This window comes from Xyrauchen texanus, chromosome 4, assembly GCF_025860055.1.
Source record: "Xyrauchen texanus isolate HMW12.3.18 chromosome 4, RBS_HiC_50CHRs, whole genome shotgun sequence".
In the NCBI taxonomy this organism is placed as follows: domain Eukaryota; kingdom Metazoa; phylum Chordata; class Actinopteri; order Cypriniformes; family Catostomidae; genus Xyrauchen; species Xyrauchen texanus.
The window spans coordinates 24905218-24925016 of record NC_068279.1 but is presented as its reverse complement, the minus strand read 5'-3'; the positions used below and the strand labels follow the sequence as shown (position 1 = coordinate 24925016).

The following is a 19799-nucleotide window of genomic DNA, read 5'->3' as shown; positions in this document are numbered from 1 at the left end:
TGAGAAATAGAAAATGTTTTAAGTATTTTTTACTCAATCTCCACTTTAACTTTCAGATGTAAAAGTGGATTTAAACAGGGACCACGTGTGACTTTCAGATGTAAAATTGAAAGTGGAGATTTATAGTAAAAAAGAACTTCATTTTGTATGTTTCTCATTCACCAATTACTGTATATCGTTTCTGAAGATGTGAATTTAACCACTGGAGTCTTATGGATTACTTCTATTTTTCCATTTTTGGAGCTACACTGAATCAATGAAGTGAATCACTGATTCACTTACATTGTATGGACCTACAGAGCTGAGATATTCTACTAAAAATCTTAGTTTGTGTTCTACTGAAGAAAAAGTGATACACATCTGTGATGGCTTGAGAATAAACGATGAGAGAATTAAAACTTTTGGGTGACCTATCCCTTTAAACGTTAAAATACACATTGTTTCAAAAGTTTAGCCAAAAGGTGTAAAAATTCAATGTGATACATGATTTTAGTGTGATAAAATAAGAGATTTAATGGTGTTACTATGTTTACCAGATTACAAGGTTTACTGGCATTATGTCACAAAGTTGTAATATTAGATATAACTTTACACAGAAAATGTTTGTAAGCAATTTTATCACACTTAAATCATGTGAACACGTATAATGTGTATTGAAATGTTTATGAACTGGCTAATTCACTTCCATTGTAACTACCTTACTGTAATTGTGATTTTGCCTTTTATTTAATAAATGAAAGACGAGACGAAAAAAGATTTAGTGGTAAAAATGTGCACATTCCATTTCCAGGCTTGAATTGATACAATTGGCCAATTGCTGACTGGCTAGAATTTTACTGTGATCAGACATTGTGATTGGCTGCAACATTTGTCTCTCTGTGTTTCTCTGCTTGTATCTCTCCTTCTTCCTAATCCTACCCCATCTATGCCTCTCTCCGAACTGTTTCGAAAGTTGCAGATTTTTGAACAGAGGCGCAAAACAGTTCCTCCATACTGAGCAAGAGAAAAATAGATAAGCGATCATAGTGGTGATAGATAGAACATACCCTCTATGGTATGGAGTTAAATGTGTGCCACGTGCGTACAAAATTATATTTTGCGCAATATGATATTTTGAGCACTCAAAACTTTAATTTGCATGCGTGTGAACTGTTCTTGCAAAGATTAATTCACTTCGAGGGGGAAAGAAAATCAGATTTGCACTTGAATAAAGTTTATTTGAATGTGAATTTCCACAGAATTCTGAAATGTACATAACTCCACTGTTTATTGCATGTGCAAGATCTCACTTGCGCTCTCCTCATACCCACTCTGCATGAAATATCTATTTTTAGTCTGTACACTGCCAATAGGCTTACTAGCTAGCTACAAATCTGGCTAGCTCTCTTAGAATGGTTCTCTTGGCTAGTATTTGTTTTCTAGGTTACCAAGTTACACTTACGTAGCTATTAGCTTGGCCATGTTAGCTAACACTTTCATCTGAAATTATTTAATTTAATCTCTCCCATGTATAAAACTCTTTTAAGACAAACATAATAGTGTAGGTTTGAGGGACCCACAGGAGATTCTGAGAGATCAGTTTATTAAAATAAATGTGACCAGATTACAGTTTACCATGGATCAGCAACCACTGAACCTTCTTTTTGTTATTATTATCTGAAATATTATTTTCTTTAATAAACATGTTATTTTGTCAAATTTCTTTAGTGTGTCTTCTCCTATTTTTTGACAGCCTTGCAGATTATAAATATTGCTCATATTAACATTCTATTCTTGATAATACATTTGAAAAGATGTTTATGTTTTAATTTCAAAGCTGTGGGGTATCTTGAAATGTTCAGTATGCTGTTTTCATTAAGTTTATGAATTCTACCACAACCCTACTGGCAAAATTGATTAATGAGAGGAAATGGAAGAAAAGAGACTAATTATGTCTACTGTCATAGTTTGTGGTAAATTAAATGTGCAATATATTGAATCTCAATTGTTTGAGACTGCAAAAATAAAACATAAAAAAAATAAAAATAGAAAGAAATCCTCAGCATTGCATGAACCCAGGCTACTATATTTGGAAAAACTTATATTACAGTATGTTAAGCCATACAGTATTCCTGGTATGTCTATAATCCAGGTAAATATATTTTGTAATGATAACCGCACACAATATAAAAACATGCGTACTGAACTTGTGCCTGTTGGCACTTCTGCTACATTTCCATTGAGTTGTTCATGGTTGCTGTAACTACCTCAACTGTCCAATCGCATAGCGCTTTTAAGCAGCTTCTATTAGCCAATCCTGACGTAGGCATTGGGACTCGTCAGAATACGGTTGGAAACGCAAATGAGCTGTCTAAATTTCAGAGTGCATACAGAGGGCATACAAGAAGAGAACTGAGTGATATCTTGCACACATGAAAAATGTATTCATCTTTGCAAGAAGATACATTGCTTTAAAAAACTGAGTTCAAGTGCAAACAAAATAACTTTTTGTGCACTCAAAATATCATCTTGTGCACGCAAAAACATTTTTGTGTGCTCAAAGTACAAATTTGCACGTGCAGAATTTTGGCACATATTTAACTCCGCACTATGACAGCCAGGATAGGAGAAAGGCAGGTTTGAGATGCGAGGGAATGAGAGAACAGGCTTCCGTGCCTGGCGAGCAAAGTCACGTCATGGGCGATTTGTCACAAGGTCGGGGGCCATGATGGAATATGATGGTGACATCTTAACTCCAAAGGAGCAGCCCCCACAGTTCTTACTATACTGTCTGCCTAGCAAATATGATTGGACTTAGACTTTGTCACAGACCACAACAAAAAAGAAAAAACGAATTCAGAGATTAGCCACTGATAAGACATTTATTATTCACATGAAGTTGTTCTGAATTTTCAATTAACGAATGCATGAATGAATGAGAGGAACGTAATCAAAATGACACTGGTGAAAAATATGGGTGGAGTAGTTCTCATTTGATTGGTTGTAGAGGATGAACATGAATATGTAGTGATCCAGCACAGACAGAGGAGATGAGGTAAATTTGAAAGTCAAGACTTGAGATACATTATCCACAGCTGCAAAGATTAAATTAGTCAATTTGTTGGCAAATCATTAAGAGCTGTGAGTGAATGAATCAATGAGATACTGAAGGTCATTAATGTTAGTATACAACTGAGATATCATTGTGTGGAATTACAGCCTAAGCAATCATTAATCCAGAGTGCAGATTCATACGACAGAAAATTACCCAAAAAGGAAAATTCTGTCAACATTTACTCACCATTATGTTGTTCCAAACCCATATGGTTTTCTTGTTTACATGTAACAAAAGATGTTAGACAGAATGACAGCCTCCATTCTCCATGTCACCCTTCACTTATATTGTATAGAAAAACAAAACAAAAAAAACAAGATGCAATGAAAGTGAATGATGACTGAGGCTAACATTCTGCATAATATTTTCTTTTGTGTTCAATGGAGGACAGAAAGTCATTTGAGTTGGGAACAACATGAGGGTGAGAAAATGAAGGCAGAATTATCTTTTTGTCTTTTAATGAACTAAAACATTAAGAAACTTGTCACAGTATACAAAGCATTAAAAGTAAATAAAGAGGACTAGAGAGAAACATAAAAAGAAGATTATAACAAAGATTTACTGTACCTCATCCAAAGCAATGATGCTGACAGTATTTCATCTATTTGAATGCTCAGATGTAAAACAGTCTTCTGATTTAAGCAGACATCGCCTACACATACACATACTAGCACACACATTTGTTATTCACATGCATACTACACACAAAATGATCACAAAGAGAGAGAGAGAGAGAGAGAGAGAGAGAGGAAATGTTCTCCTTGTAAATATTTGGACTCGGCTTAATTGAAAGAGTGTGTCAAGCCCGAAATCCGGGTTGATTTTAAACATTCTTGTGCTGCAATCTATTCACTTCCTAAATGTCTTTCAGGTGTCTCCTCTTGCTTTGTGAAGACAAATCAAACAAAATCTGCAGCACTGGATGGTTCCAACTCACTGCTTGATCCTCAGTTTCATAAAAAGGAATTTATCACTATTTATCTACTTCTTACAATCCTTCATTCATTAAAAAACACATACCTGGGCGTGCATGGGAGTAGGAGAGAAATGCTGAAACATGAAACTGCAATTTAATTTTAGTGTCTTTAGTTCTGGCAAATGAACTCTGTGCAATGTCACTTTTTTATTCGCTATCTCATTTGATTCACTTAGGTATCTAGAGCAACCAGTTCCAGATAGCAAAATAACTCAGGCCCAGATATGTATTGAATTACACCCAAAACATATTTGCCAGAGGTATAGCAGACTTGTGCCAGAAAGCCAAAATTCACCCTCAATTAAGTCTGTTCCCCCAGAAAGCAGCCATAATTGGATCACAACTGTGCCAGAATCCAGATTTCAGCTGCCAAAAATAAATAAATAATTTTATAATAAAAACAACTTAAGAACTGTTTTAAAATACTAATAGAAAACAACTGATGCATGTAGCTGTATGTATAGTTAACAAAAAAGAATAATGAACTGCATAAAATGTACATGAAAATAAAAGCAAAGCAAGAGCAAAGTCTGTAAAAAAATACTGATCCATAGAAATTATTATATTGTCATTAATATGTACTTGTGTTTTGGTATTCAGTGTATTTTCTTGTCTTTGTTTCAGGAGCTGAGGGTCCCCCCACTTTTAACCCTCTAATCAGGCTGATAAAAAAATATGCAGTTCTGTTGGCTCATATTTAAAGTAAATTCCTACTATAGAAAATAATTTGTCTTCAACATATTTGGAGGCAATGCAATATATAATTTTAATAATAATAAAAAGGTTAATAAATGCATCACACCAGAAAATGTAAAGGTACATTTAAAAAAATTGTGTTCTTTAAAAACAAAAATGCATATAATTCTTATGTAACTTAATTACACAGGTACCATAGTAAAATGTTAACTGTGAAGTAAATACTTCATCACAGTGACTAAGTGACTGTGTGTTTTTGCTGAACTTGATCCTGGTTTAAATTTGCTAGGTCATGCAGTGCCCTGGGTGAAAGGTTGTTTTGCTAAACAAATTCGTTAGGACTCCAGAGAGAGCTTTGGAAAAGTAAAAGTGATGAAGAATTGTTTTGATATTGTGTGAAACAAAGCTTTATTTCTCCCTCTTGCTCTCTCTCTGCTAAAGTGCACCATGAAACTGTTATTGCAACACAATCTCCTTGTGTTTGAAAAGGCTTTCTAACTTGTGCAAAACTTACTGTCAAATTTTTGTGGTGCATATATCTGATAAGTAATGTAAAACATCGCCTCTTGGGAGGAAACAGTGGGAAATTGTATTTGACAATGTGGACTGATAGCATTTCACAGGGTGTGTGTCTTTTCCTCTGGGCATATGCAGTATATTCAGTTTTCTTGAAATCTGATCATACTACAGAAGTGTGTATAATGAGGCATATGCAGTAAATGCTGCAAATATTTATTATACAGTAATAGTGACAATGTTTTAAACACCAATACTATCCCAGTTAATAATACAAAAACCTATAAAACATTTAAATTTGCCCAAGCAATTAAGAAGTATGCTTTTTTCTTTTCTGAGTTTGTTCTTTGTGATTTTGGACATACTTTACACTACAGTTTAATATTTAGGCTGGAGTGCAAAGCCAAACATTATTGTCCCCTCCTACAGCAGCCCTGTTACTGCCACTCCAAATATTTAGTGGCTTCAAGCTAGCAAATCCAGGATCAATTGATTCTGATGAAAAAGTCTGTTATGAAATTTTTGGTAATCTTTACTTAAAATGTTTTGAATTTTGACCTGCCAGTTTCCTCCTGCATGTGGCCTGCCATGCGACAAAACGATGTTACATTTCAGTGCTCACACCAATATTATGACTGAGTGTTCAAGACTCGTGCATAGCAGAAATGATCTGTTACCTGTTAACTAAGCTTATGAACCAATATCCCAAATTAGTTACACAATGTTCTTAAAGGCATTCCAGACACATATGAGTTGAGTATCCTATCTCAACAGTCGAAACAAACACAAGAATCCTGTGAATTCTTCAGACACCATTTGAAGACAGTGTGGTGCTGGCCAGATGAAACGTTCCGGTGTTCAAGATTTTTGGAAGAGCATAACGGAAAGTAGGAATAATGGAACAAACATTGCTGCCGACTCAAGCGATGCAGTAGCTGGTGGTGTTTGTAATGCCATTTCGAACAGCAGCCAAAGCCCCAGCGATGTCTCTGTTAATGTTGTCTCTGTGATGCCCAGCCAAACACCAAGCTGTACAGACAGTCAGGTGTCAGATGGAGACAAAGCGGGTGCCACACTACTATTCTCTGGAGTCTTCTTGGCTCTGGTTGGCATGACATTCACTGCCATGGGGTGGACAAATTACAATGTCAATCACAGCTCAGAGTGGACACAGCTATTGGGGCCTATCCTACTGTCCGTAGGAGGTACATTTGTTCTCATAAGCATCTGCAAATTCCGAATGCTCTCCTGCCAGGCCTGCAAGCAGAATGATGGGGAGAGAACATCCGAAGCAGACCCTCTGCCGCCCCTTTCGGGACCATCGTTTGTCTTCACTGGACTCAGTCAGCCCATTACCTTCCACAGGGCCACGGTAGTCCAGTACATCCCACCACCATATGCCTCTGTGGTACAGGACCAAAGTCTGGTCCCTGTTAATGGTTTGCATTCCAGTCACCAACCAATAGCGGTTACAGTGAGCACACCGCCACAGTATTACAGTGTGTATCCCATGGAAAACTCTGCTTTTATTTCCAGTGAATATGACAACGCCACGGCTGAACAAAGGGAAAGCAGGTATGATGCAAGTGCAATGTACTGGTGACTAAGTTAGATGACAGTATACCATTATCAAAAATGAATGGAGCTACAGTCTAGAAGCAGCATTTAAGGAATAGTTTACCCAAAAACGATTCATGATTTATTCCTGGCAATCCAGATATGTATGATTATCTTTCTTCTGCAGAACATAAATTATTTTTAGAAGAATATTTAAACTCTGTAGGACCTCACATTGCAAGTGAATGGGTGCTAAAAATGTTAAGCTCCAACATCCACATAAAGGAGCATAAATCCATTTCCATTTGACTCCATTGGTGAAATCCATGTGTTCAAACACAATATGATAGGTGTGGGTGGGAAACTTTTTTAATCATAAATTCTCCTCACTGCCCAGTAGGGGGTGATATGCACGAATAATGTGAATCACCAAAAACAGAATAAGGAGAATGTGGAAGGGAAAGTTAAATGGATATTGACTGTGTCTGGAGCACTTTAATTTTCCCTTATGTGGATTCTGGAGGTTCAACATTTTGGCACCGATTCACTTGCATTGCATGGACATACAGAGCTGAAATATTCTTTCAAAAATCTTTTTTTTTTTTTTTTTACTCTGTGTTCAGCAGATGAAAGAAAGTCATAAACATCTGGGATGGCATGAGGGTGAGTAAATGATGAGAGAATTTTCATTTTTGTATATATATTGCTCTTTGAAGTCAATATGTCAAAAAATTCAAAATCCTCGGCTCTGGAGATATAAAAAGACACTTACGTGCTCAAGCTGAAACCTCTGTCGGGCCTGTGGACTGGGAACTTGGTTTGAATGGTGTGGCTGGGGAAATCCAGTGTCAATTGTCCAACATGTTTGTGATGCTTACAAAGGTTGTTGCTGGCTTAGAAGATCTCGCTGTAAAATGTTGATCGATTACAGCCATAGAAACACAATTCTCTGAGTTGGTTACAAGAGTGGCAGATGTTGAGAAGCGGATCAATTATCTGGAGTCATCGGAGAGGGAATTATCTGATAATAAAGTTCTTGAAGATCTAAATATAGGTGCCGCAGGAATAACATCCAAATTGTTGGAATTCCTGGGCATGAGGAGGGCAGAGATATGGTGAAATTCCTAGACAAGCTCTTCCCAAGTCTGCTCAACATACCAGGCCATAAGCTGGAAATCTAGCGAGCTCACAGGGTTCCGGATCGAAGATTGGCTGAGGGAGACAGGCCCTGATCAATCCTGGCCAAATTCCTGAGAGCATCCAATAAAAATCTTGTGTTACGCGAGGTGAGGAGCAAATGAAAGCCTTCTTGGAAGAATCACAACATTTACTTGTTCCCAGACTTTACGAATTTGTCAAGAGAGAAACTTGATCAAGGAATTCAAGGAATGCAAGAAACTTTTAATCAACAGAAGATTGCATTTGCACCAGTGTTCACGGCCAAACTGAGTATAAATACTAAGGATAGCTGCAAAGTATTTTTATGCCCCAAGCAAGCACTGTCCTTCATAAAAACATTGGAGTGAGTAATTTGCTGTTTTTCACATGTGAGTGGATCGACTCGCTGTTTTTACTCTGGCTGTCTGAGGAAGCTTGGCGCCATTTTTCTGTTTGTTTTGTTCGGGGTTTTAGTGTTGCACTAATGCTGAAATGTGGTCTTAATAATTTTGTTTTTGACACACAATTTATTTTTTCTATTATATCAAAATGTCAAATGTTAATATGAGTGGGTTATCGCTCTCCACATGGAATGTGAATGGGTTGGGGCACAGTGTGTATGCCCCCTAGAGCAACATTGACACTTCACAGGATATGCAAAAATCTTGGTCTTACAGATATTTGGGGACTTTTGAACCCATCTGGTAGGGACTATACATTTTTTTCATCAGTCCATAAGATTTATTCTAGAATAGATTTTTTTTATATATGTAAGTTCCTCATTTCATCTGTTGTTGATCGCTCAATTGGGAACATCTTAGTCTCAGATCACACCCTGGTGGTTTAAAGATGTTGCCACATACAGAGAAAAAGAAATCATATAGTTTCTTTAATGTATCCCTTTTGCAAAATCCTGATTTCCAACAAATGTTAAAGACTGAAATCAATGTTCTGTGGGCATGGCTTGGGAGAGACTTAAAGCGGTTCTTAGGGGTCACTTAAAGCAGTTTCAGATTATTTTACTCTGGATAGGGGTACCAGGCAGGGTTGCCCTCTTTCTCCAATATTGTTCTGTCTTACCCTGGAACCATTAGCAGCCACGATAAGAAGGGAAGATAATGATCCAGGGGTGGTGGCGAGAGGTATGGCGCATAAGCTTTTGCATCATGCAGATTACATTTTATTATTAGTCTCAGACCCTACTAGATCCATGCCTTGCCTCCACAGAACTATAAATTCCTTTTATACATTTTTGGGATAAAGAGTTAATTGGTCTAAATCTGAAGCTTTGGCTCTGACTGCATACTGCCAGTAACGGCTTTCCAGCCAGGCACCTTTCAATGGCTCAAACAGGGCATTGGCACAGTATTTGGGTATTTTATTCCCAGCAAATGTATGTGATTATGTCAGAGTTAATTTTGACCCTTTAATAAAAAGGTTTGAGAGTGATGTGGGCAGGTGGGCTTCATTAAATTTTTCTATGATTGGGAAGATTTATTATTGTGCGTTTGGTCTTAGACATTTGGCCCATTGGTTGCTCCCACCTGAGAGAGCCCCTCCCTGGTTTCATATTGAACAAGAAGTCCTTGCCCCTATTTCGCCATTGCAAAGCCTTTCAATCAAACTAACCAGCAGTAACGCCGGTCCTTATAAGCAGACTACGCAGTCTGCTTTGGGCACCAACTCCCTAGGGGGGCACCATCTTACCATAGGAGGGCACCAGAAAGTCCACCGGCTGCCCTTACTCGCACATTATATGTTATTCAAGGACCCGAAAGCAGTTGCAGAACACAATCATATCACATATCACGTGAACCCCCTCTAGATTGTATAGGTCTTAAAGACACACCCACATGAATTGCTGATTCCATTTTTATGTTGTGTTTGTACGTTTTATCTTTGGAATCAATAAAAATGTTAATAACTAATATATATATATATATATATATATAAACAAACATTATTCTTCAAATAGGTATGTATAATAATTTTTCTATGTAATTTAATCTTAAAATAAAACTTAAGCCCAATGCCTAAACTCACTGTTGTCTTAGACTTCTAATAAATCATTTAGTAGTAATAATTCACATACAGCGCACTGTTGTGTGTGCATATTCCGGTGTGGGCTGCATTCTGGATCTACCTCCAAAAAAACTATAAATCACTAAATGGAGGAATGGGGTCAAGGGGAATGTGAGAGCGGACCCATGCTGAAATGGGTAGTTTTATTACACTTTAAACTCAGTATTTCTCAAAACAACATTTGCCTTTGTAGCTATTTAAAAGCTTGTATTAACAAACATTCTGATATTACTAATTTTCATGTCATTCTCAATAAGATAACATATAATGATGCTAATAGTGTCAAGTAACTCAAATAACTTGAAAGACACCTTGTTATCTGCACAAAATTGTACCAATTGGCAAACATGATTTATTTGACATTCCTGGTTTCATTGCAGGAATTACAGCAGCTCAGAGGAAGAGGGAAAAGCAACTAGGCCTGCAGCAGACAGCGCCTTCTCTCCACCTGCATACGAGGAACTTTTTGCCACCTCCTCTTGTGACTCTTGCTCCTGATGAACCAAACATTGTTTTTCCTAACAGCTTTCCAAATAAAGTTAATATGTTTACTTCAGGTGTTGGCCACTGCAGTTGTGAAATGATGTTCCATTATTCTAAGGATGGGGTGAACATTACATGATGAGATTTTCTGTATTTGGAAAATATTTGGTATTTCACTACAGTTTCACTTTTGGGTGAAGGCACTTTTAACTTTATTTCCTCCCAAAACACTAAATAGCAGCAAATACAACCACAGCAATTTTTTAAAAACCTGTTTGTGACTGCACTGCAAAATTTTCCTGATCCATGAGGTCTTTGTGCGCAATGTCTAAAGGTACATTTTGAGGTAATTTGACCTAACATTTAATAATTGTTGCACATTTATGTACAGCAGTTAAGTAAGCTGAACTTATCACATTTATTTTTAGACAAAATATATATTAATCATCTTGAACAAAACTTGAAAATTATAAAGTAAAATGTTTTTCAACAGCTGTACAATAATCAAAAGAATATTTTGGGGTAAAAGGCCACATGTTGCTGGGGCTAAAACCCCATAAATCAAAATGATTTTTCTTAAGTGGGGGAAGAGATTTGCTATTAATATAAATTTGTTAGATTTGTTATAAATGTGCAAAGTGGGCCCACATTGACTGATTAAATCACAATGGATATTCATTTGTTGTTTTGAAATAGCAAATGTGATTGAAATTGACAGGAAATGGTGCACCCTTTTCTGAAGTGTTTTTTTTTTTATTTTTTTATGAATAAGCATTATTTAAATGTTTTACTCAAAAAAATATCTCGCTGTATCAGAAGTATTTGCACAAGTTTACATATTTGCAATAGTAGCCTACAGTATAACCATTGTCCCTATTAGGCTACTATAATCCTCCGGGGGCATTTTACCGCTGGTGTTAGGTATAAAAGGCACCCTCGCCATCTTTTTTTGCATTTGATTATTTTTTTGGAATTTTTAAAACAATCGTTATTATAATATTTTTCAGACAAATTATATTGATCCATCAATATAAAAAATAAATGTTTTGTTATTATGATGACGATGATGATGGAGTGCGACCAGAAAAAAAGCACATTTTTCTTAAAGGGTGCTTCTTGCCCCATTGTGCCACATTACTCATGATGAGTCCACTTCAGCTTCTGAGAACTGAATGGCACGTGCGAGCGTCCGGTGAGTGCCACATGGGGGCAGAAAGAGTGAGGAAATAAGGCAAAATCCTGTTTCACCATCGCTGAGGAAAGGAGCCGAGATTTTATTTTACAAAGAGTACAGGCTATATTTGTTTCAGTAGTTGTGAACATACGAGAATTAATTAAAAATATTATGGGTAAAAATATGGACATTATAATAGCATATAGAATAAATTTGTATTAGACTGTACTGTATGTAGCTACTATATTTAAAAAAGTGCGTATGATTTCATTGTTCTAACAAATTTAACATACATTTTGAACAATGAATGATAATGCTCATGTGATCCCATTTTTTTATCGAGAGAGAGAGAGAGAGAGAGAGAGAGAGAGAGAGAGAGAGAGAGAGAGAGAGAGAGAGAGAGAAATGTTCCATGTTTGCATCATTTATTTTCTTGTAGGCTAGTCCCCATTTAAATGAGTTTTATTACGTCGTCATTAAACTACAAATCCCTTAACTTAAGCTAGTTGCTGAATTAATGAGGATTTATTTTCTAATAAAAAGACCACAAATTCGTTAGGATCAGACTATAGGGTTTACATCGCGTAATTAAAAGCTTAAAAACATGTAGAAAACTTTTAATTGTGCTCCTACATATTAAATTCTGTAACTGAAGGCTAAACTTGAGCAAAGAACCATGTGTTTTTGTTAAATAAATGTTTTTTATTTGTATTACTACACCGTTATTTTTCATTCAGATTGTAATTAGATTACATTTGGCAAGCTATATGCATATTGGCTACAAAATGAGTGCTTACTGTTTTATTGCAATTACAGCTTTGGTACATTATGAGATTATGCTACTTTTTTGTATGAGTTGCACACTTGATACACGTGTTTTAATCAATGAAACCACCCGATGAACACAATTTCCGTTCCAGTTAATGTGGTTTACTTTTGAGGCGATTTACAAACGCTTAATTAAAGTCTTTAAAATAATGAATTAGAAAAATATTTTTCCCACTTTGACAGAGATAAAAGTTTTTGCCCCCTTCGCGGTGATTCGTCTGTAGGGCCTATCAATGTCAAACATTTTAATAAGCTGCTAAAATGGTAGGCTTATACATTTTATGAGTTAAAATGAGTCCTTGATGCCAAGGAATGAACGAATAAACAATTAAACCACGAATAGATCTGTTCATGTTTGTTTCGCTGTTTAGCCTACTTCAAATTTTAACACAGTTTATAAAATTCCATTTGCACATTTCCATTTTTATAAACTGGAACAGATTTAATCTCAAATTGTGTTTAAACTCGCTCTGCATTTTTCACGATTAAAAGAGAGATTTTATTTTGGGCATTTGTCTACTACTAAGTTATCTGTTAGTGTTAACGTTTCCGACTTTAAACAATTAAAGGAGTCGACAAGTGCAAATTCTTTATTTACAATAATATTTTAAACAATGTGTGAGGATTTGTATTGTGCCTTTGTACTGAGACCGCAGTTCAATGTGAATTTCATTAGTTTTACTGCGCCATAAAACGCGGGTGGCCGACAAAGCTCATTATTGGGAAGCTCTGCTTTATTGATTACAGAACACGTTTAACATTTGAACGTGCCAGATGAACGAGGAGGAGGAAAGTGAAACATAACAATTAACAGCATGCCTCATTGGCTCTCTGGTCATCAGATCGACATGGCAGGCCTACACTATCAGTATACGTGCATTCAACCCACATATTCTCAATTGCTCACTTTATTAGGTATTCGCCTGCTCGAGAAAAAAAAGATAATCATGTGACATGGCCAGCATATAGTGGCCATGTGATCAATAAAAACGGACGATTAAACACTGGGAAAAGCTTCTTCCGAATAAAACCAACATGCTAGACGTCAGATAATGGCATAAACAGCAAAGCGCCTAGACAAAACCACCTTTAACAAGATAGCGACGTCAACTCCGCGTAGCCTACCTATTTTTATTTATTCATATACGTCTCTGGTTTTATTGTGAACTTATCATCCCATAGGGGAAAATATATTCCACAGGAAAAATAGATCTAACCTTTAACAGAAGGTGTAGGCTAAAAACATAAAATCCTTTTAGGCTGACTAATAGGCTACTAGGCCTAGTACCCTACCTGTCACCAGAGCTGGACTGGTAAGAGAAATCGGCCCGTGATTTTACATAGCAACTGGCCCAAAAGTTGACACTTGTGAAACACTAGTATAATAGCCTAGAATGATTGCTGTTTTTGCAGGGGCTTCTGCTGAAACCAAAATTCTCTCATCATTTACTCACCCTCATGCCATCCTAGATGTGTATGGCTTTGTTTCTTCTGCAGAACACAAACAAAGATTTTTAAGAGAATATTTCAGCTCTGTAGGTCCATTCAAGTGGCCAGGACTTTGAAGCTCAAAAAAGCAGATCACATAAACACAATCCAATAGTGATCCAGTTGGTTTTCAGTTATAACACACCAAAATATAAGTCCTTTTTCACTGTAGGCCGATCTTGACAGCAGTCTTTTTGGCGATCATGATTACAAGCTCGATTATATTTCCTATTGCGCCATCTAGCAGAGCGCTATGTGTATGCATCACACATTAGGAAGTGTAATTGAGCTTGAAATCACGATTGTGCTCCGAGATAGCAATGGCAAGATGTAGGCCTACAGTGAAAAAGGAGTTATATTTTGGTTTGTTCTCACCCAAAACAACTGGATTGCTTCCGAAGAAATTATTAAACCACTGAAATCGTATGAACTTTATCTCCTTTTTGGAGATTCAAAGAACTGGCCACCATTCACTTGCACAGTAGGCCTACACTCCAAAAAACGTTGGGTTAATTATTTTACCCAATAGCTGGGTTAAACATATTGGGTCGTTCTGTTGGGTTATTCCTAACGTTTATTGGGTTGTTTCTATAATAACGCACCCAGTTGAGTTAAAATTGGTCTCTCGAGGACATATTAAATTTCAATGGTCGACCAGTGCCACTGCCAACAGAAGATACAGAGGTAAGTGTAAAGGTATTCAATGGAAAGGAGGAGGCAAGAACCGGCTTGACGATATAAATAATAGTTTAATGGTAAACTTAAAAGACAACATAAACACACATGACGGACATGTCCGCTAACGATCTCTCTCTCCCGCACGACACCCTGCAGTCGACCTTTATACCTCGGAGGCTTGATTAGCCTAATACGGGACCGGGTGCGTAGGATCACGACCCGGCCCTGCCCTCTGCCCTGCCACAGTAAGTTAATAATTTCACATTATATGAACGCTTTTCGTTTTCTTTATCAACATACAATAATAGTTGATTAATTAAATAATTTCCCCTTAAGTTTGGGTCTGCTGTATTGCTGCTCACTTGGCCACCAACATAACACTTGCTATAAATCCAGCCTATTTTAAACTGAGGCGTAGCAACGATTAATTGGGATGCTCCCCCTCACTTTTTGTGTTTGTCCCGACACTTTTTTTTTTGGAAATCATACATAATATTTCATATATTTGGCCGACGCGTGAAGAAATTGTAAGAGGCCTCTGCTTTAATACTCATTATCCGGTGTTGCAGACACGGCAGTTTTTCATCAAATGAAAAATGTATATTGTCATTTTTACAGTGTAACATTAAAATACTTCTAATCGGAAATCTGAAACATTTTATCTAGAAAGTTATATCTGCTAGGCACTAAATTATATAATACACAAATTGGACTCAAGATATTCACCAGGTATCGCAACCTTTTTGACATGGAGTGCCATTTTTTTATTTTCCTAGTCATTGGCTGTGCTGATGAAGGATTAATAGTGGTGTTTTCCTTATTACATGACGTGTTGTTCTGAAAGCAAAAAGAAACAAATGAAACACGGAATGTAGGCTGTCATCCGCGCAGTGTGACCGAAGCAAAGCGGGCGCATATACTTGCGCGATTAATCGAAAGAGAAGTGCTGCTGGCTCGTGATACGTGATTGGCTTGCACACAGCGCGAGTCTCATCACACTTTAATAGTGTTTAGCTTCCCATTCAGCTGATGAAAACACGCTGCATAACCATGAGGAAGGATTACATCAAGATGTAGATTGGAATTTATATAAATATAGTCTATTCCTCTCTTGTCATTGCTGGTGTGCTAATGATTTCCCCTCCACGTGCCAATGCTGGCAGCGTGCCATAGGTTGCAGACACCTGTATTACACAATAGCCAGCATCTACATGACATTGGGTGATGGCCTAATCAGAAGCCACTTTTCAGATAGTTCTGCACCCCTGAATTCACGACGGTTATGACTTTTTCACGTCGTGACATTTATCACTTTTATTGTGACTTTTTAATGCCAAAAAGCAGCAACATTTTGATGGTGTTCTTTTACCATTTCAGGAAGGTGCCTGGCTATGCCAGAGTCAGCTCCAGGCCATGTCACAGCCACACCAGAGTCTGATCCATGCCATGTCACAGCCACGCCCCAGACTGCTCCATGCCATGTCTCAGCCAAACCACAGTCTGCTCCATGTCACAAGGAAACCTCTGCTCACTGGTCCAGGCCCGCCTCTGCTCCACGGTCCAGGCCCACCTCATCCCTACGACTCCACCTTGGCTCCATAATCGAGCCTCTCATGCAATCCCCCCGGACTCTGCCTTGATCCCATGCCCCACGCCTTATCTCGCCACGCCCCACCCCTCAAAACACCCCCTCCCCCAGCTCCCTATAGAACAATGGACTTATGTCATGTTTATTCTGTTATTGTTCATGTGTTGGGGCGTCGGGAGCCGCACCTTAGAGTAGGGGGTATGCCATGTTTATTCTGTTGGTTCCTGTTTTTTGTGTCTTTTATTTTGAAAAGTTAGTCTTGTTCATGTCTTCATGTCCTTCATTTTGAAATTTGTTCACTTCCTTGTCTAGTCATGTGATTATTCTGTTCCTGCCATTTTTCATGTGTTTTTTTCTCATTGGTTCCTTTGTTTATTAGTCTTGTCTTGTTATTGGTTCATGTTTCCTTGTCTTGTTATATTGTTTTCAGTCTTGTATTTTCATTGGTGGTCTTGTTAACTTGTTACCCATGTCAATGTATTTTAGCCTTTGTGTTTGCCATTGTCCTTTGTGGAGTTTTGTAATTTAAATTTGTTGTAGTTTTGATTTGTTCAAGTCAAGTCAAGTCAAGCCAAGCCAAGCCAAGCCAAGCCAAGCCAAGTCAAGATTTAGTCAAGTCATGTTTTGTTTGTGTCAAGTCTAGTTTAGTCATGTTCATGTTCATGTTTATGTTTCTAGTTAGGGTATTTGGATCTCACTTTTGTTTAATAAACTGCACTTTTGTTCGTCTCTCCATCGTCATCGTCTTCATCCTTGCCATCCTTATTTGTGGTGGTTCTTGTAAATTGAAACATGATTGTAAGTAACTTAATGATAAAAAGGAAGTAATTTGATATCACAATTGCAACCATTTACTAAATTAATGAAAATGTTTGCAACTTTTAATTTATTGGAAATAAAGCATTTTCAAGATATTTTTGCATTATCATTTATTTACACAGCAATAATAATAATAATAATAATAATGTCAACAATAATAATAGTACCAATAATACTAGGATGGTTAAAGCAACATTTTGCCCCACCCCCAAAAATAAAACCCAACAAATTAGTTATTTTATAACCCAATTTATTGGGTAAAACTTGCTACCCAATGCATTGGGTTAAAATAACCCAACAATGGGTCGTTGCTACATCAACCCTCCATTGGGCTATGTGTTGGGTCATTTTAACCCAACTGATTTTAGTAAGTACAGACCTGCAGAGCTGAGATGCTTCTAAAAATCTTTATTTTTGTTCAGCAGAAGAAAGAAAGTCATACACATCTGGGATGGCATGAGGGTGAGAAACTAATGAGATCATTTTTATTTTTAGTTGAATTAACCCTTTAACATCCAAAAATGTCAGATGGATAAAAGTAGGTCACATCGTACAGTCCTACGCCTTCCCTCTTGCCGCTTGTATCCTGTTAAAAATAAATACAAAAATACAATAATTGGAAATGCCTCACAGTATGGAAGTAAAAAAGGTGTGTCCAAGTAGTGTGGGTGAATGTGTATTTATATGTCATTATGACTGAGAAATTAGAATTGTAATCATTATGACATACATGACATTATTGTTATTGCCTTGGAAGCCAGTCTGAGACCAAATAGAAAATCTGCATGTTAAGGCAATAACTGACTGACTGAGCAGGGCAGTAAGAGGGCTGCATATTGGAACACATCCTTTGACTTGGACCCAGTAGAGCACCTTTGGGATGACATGAATGAGAGGTCAGTTATACTAAAAAAATATATAATAAATGAATTAAATGATAAAAAATGGTCATATATTATTCAGAAACAGATATTGCAAGCTAACATAAGGTTTCAGCTAAAGATAGCACCCTAAAACTCTAATTCACTGCTCAAAGAATATACTTCTCCCTATTTATAACAACACCAGTGTTGAACACCTTTTATGAGACATCACATCACAGAGGTGCATCTGTCATTTCTCCAAACTGTAGTGTACAGAGCAAATGGGTTATACAGTGGATATTGATATTCACTGTTAAATATTTTGTTTTTAGCTGAATGCCACTTCACTGTCTGGCATTACAGTCTGTGAGATGCCCGTCTCGCTGGTGGTCTGTTCAACACGTGACATGCTGCTCAGTAATGCTAAATAGCAAGGAAGGGAGAAGGGGACAAATGGATTCCACGTTTTCAGTGAAACGCTGCAGAGCAAACTGGAGGGAGTGAGCTTTGTTGTTTATGAAAAACATGTGAAACCAATCAAATCCAAATTATCCTCCCGCTGTTCATGTTGCTTGCAGTGCCAGCCGCCTCTCTAGAGAAACTGCCACCCAGATAGACTGAGCATCACTCACACAGACATTGTACAGGTTGAAGTATTCGTACTGTATTCTAATGAGTAAATAATATATATACACACACACACACACACACACACACACACACACACACACACACACACACACACACACACACACACATGTTGTGTTTCCATGTTTTATGGGGACTTTCCATAGACATAATGGTTTTTATACTGTACAAACTTTATATTCTATCCCCTAAACCTAACCCTCACAGAAAACTTTCTGCATTTTTACATTTTCAAAAAACATAATTTAGTATGATTTATAAGCTGCTTTCCTCATGGGGACCGACAAAATGTCCCCACAAGGTCAAAAATTTCGGGTTTTACTATCCTTATGTGGACATTTGGTCCCCACAAAGTGCTAAATACACGCTCACACATACACACACACACACACACACACACACACACACACACACACACACACACACACACACACAGTATACACACAAATTTAGTGTATGAATAGATGACATACTCATGACCAATCATATACATTACCATATCAGTGAAGGTTAACAGACACACAGTTTGTTAGGGGGCGCATCCGACAGTAAACCCCAGGATGATGAGATCAATATGGCAAACAGGAAATGATTCACAGACACTGCAGACTTTTAAAGCTCATTTACATGAAGCCTCAAACACACATGCATAAACACTGTACGTATATAAACACATCCATGCACACATGCAGATCTGCTGAACATATTGTACCCTACTGCTCATTAACATTACTTTTCTGAAAGGCTGACAAGACAAGTGTCCCCCAACGCACATGCATAACTGCATATTTTTTCAATTCTCCTCACGCAATGAGGGAAGAGGAAAGGGGAGGGGGGGGGGGGGTTCCTAGATTTCCTTGTGCCCCCAACCCCCCAGCCAGACAGCGAAATGATCAAAAGGGACACCCGCGGTCAGACGAAGAGAGAACCTATGCCAAGTGCCCACCCTAAAAGCCACAATGTCCCCCCAAAAATCACATCCAAGTACCGAACCTGGAAGAGCGTTACCTTTAGAAAATTTGAGCTATGAAGAAGGGAGTGCAGCGATGAATATATGTTTACAGTGTGCAGCCTGTTTGATGTGTGTGTGAGGGCTTAAAGTAGCTCTGGTGGCAAATCGATCAGCGGTCCCCAGGCCCCCATTCAAGTGT

General features: G+C 37.5%; 1 protein-coding gene across 1 annotated transcript; it reads left to right on the top strand.

Annotated features, from left to right (window-relative positions):
* Positions 1–5021: 5021 nt before the first annotated feature.
* On the top strand, positions 5022–11423 carry LOC127640731 (transmembrane protein 174-like). The gene is made up of 2 exons (XM_052123450.1): positions 5022–6857; positions 10460–11423. Exons 1-2 carry the CDS (start codon positions 6124–6126, stop codon positions 10575–10577), a joined length of 852 nt encoding a protein of 283 aa, XP_051979410.1. The 5' UTR covers positions 5022–6123; the 3' UTR covers positions 10578–11423.
* The last annotated feature ends 8376 nt before the right edge of the window (positions 11424–19799 follow it).

Bases quoted from the DNA above. Each gene is read 5' to 3' on its own strand.
- LOC127640731 (XM_052123450.1), top strand. From the start codon at position 6,124: ATGAAACGTTCCGGTGTTCAAGATTTTTGGAAGAGCATAACGGAAAGT. The intron at 6,858-10,459 runs GTATGATGCAAG...GTTTCATTGCAG, and splicing joins GCTGAACAAAGGGAAAGCAG to GAATTACAGCAGCTCAGAGG.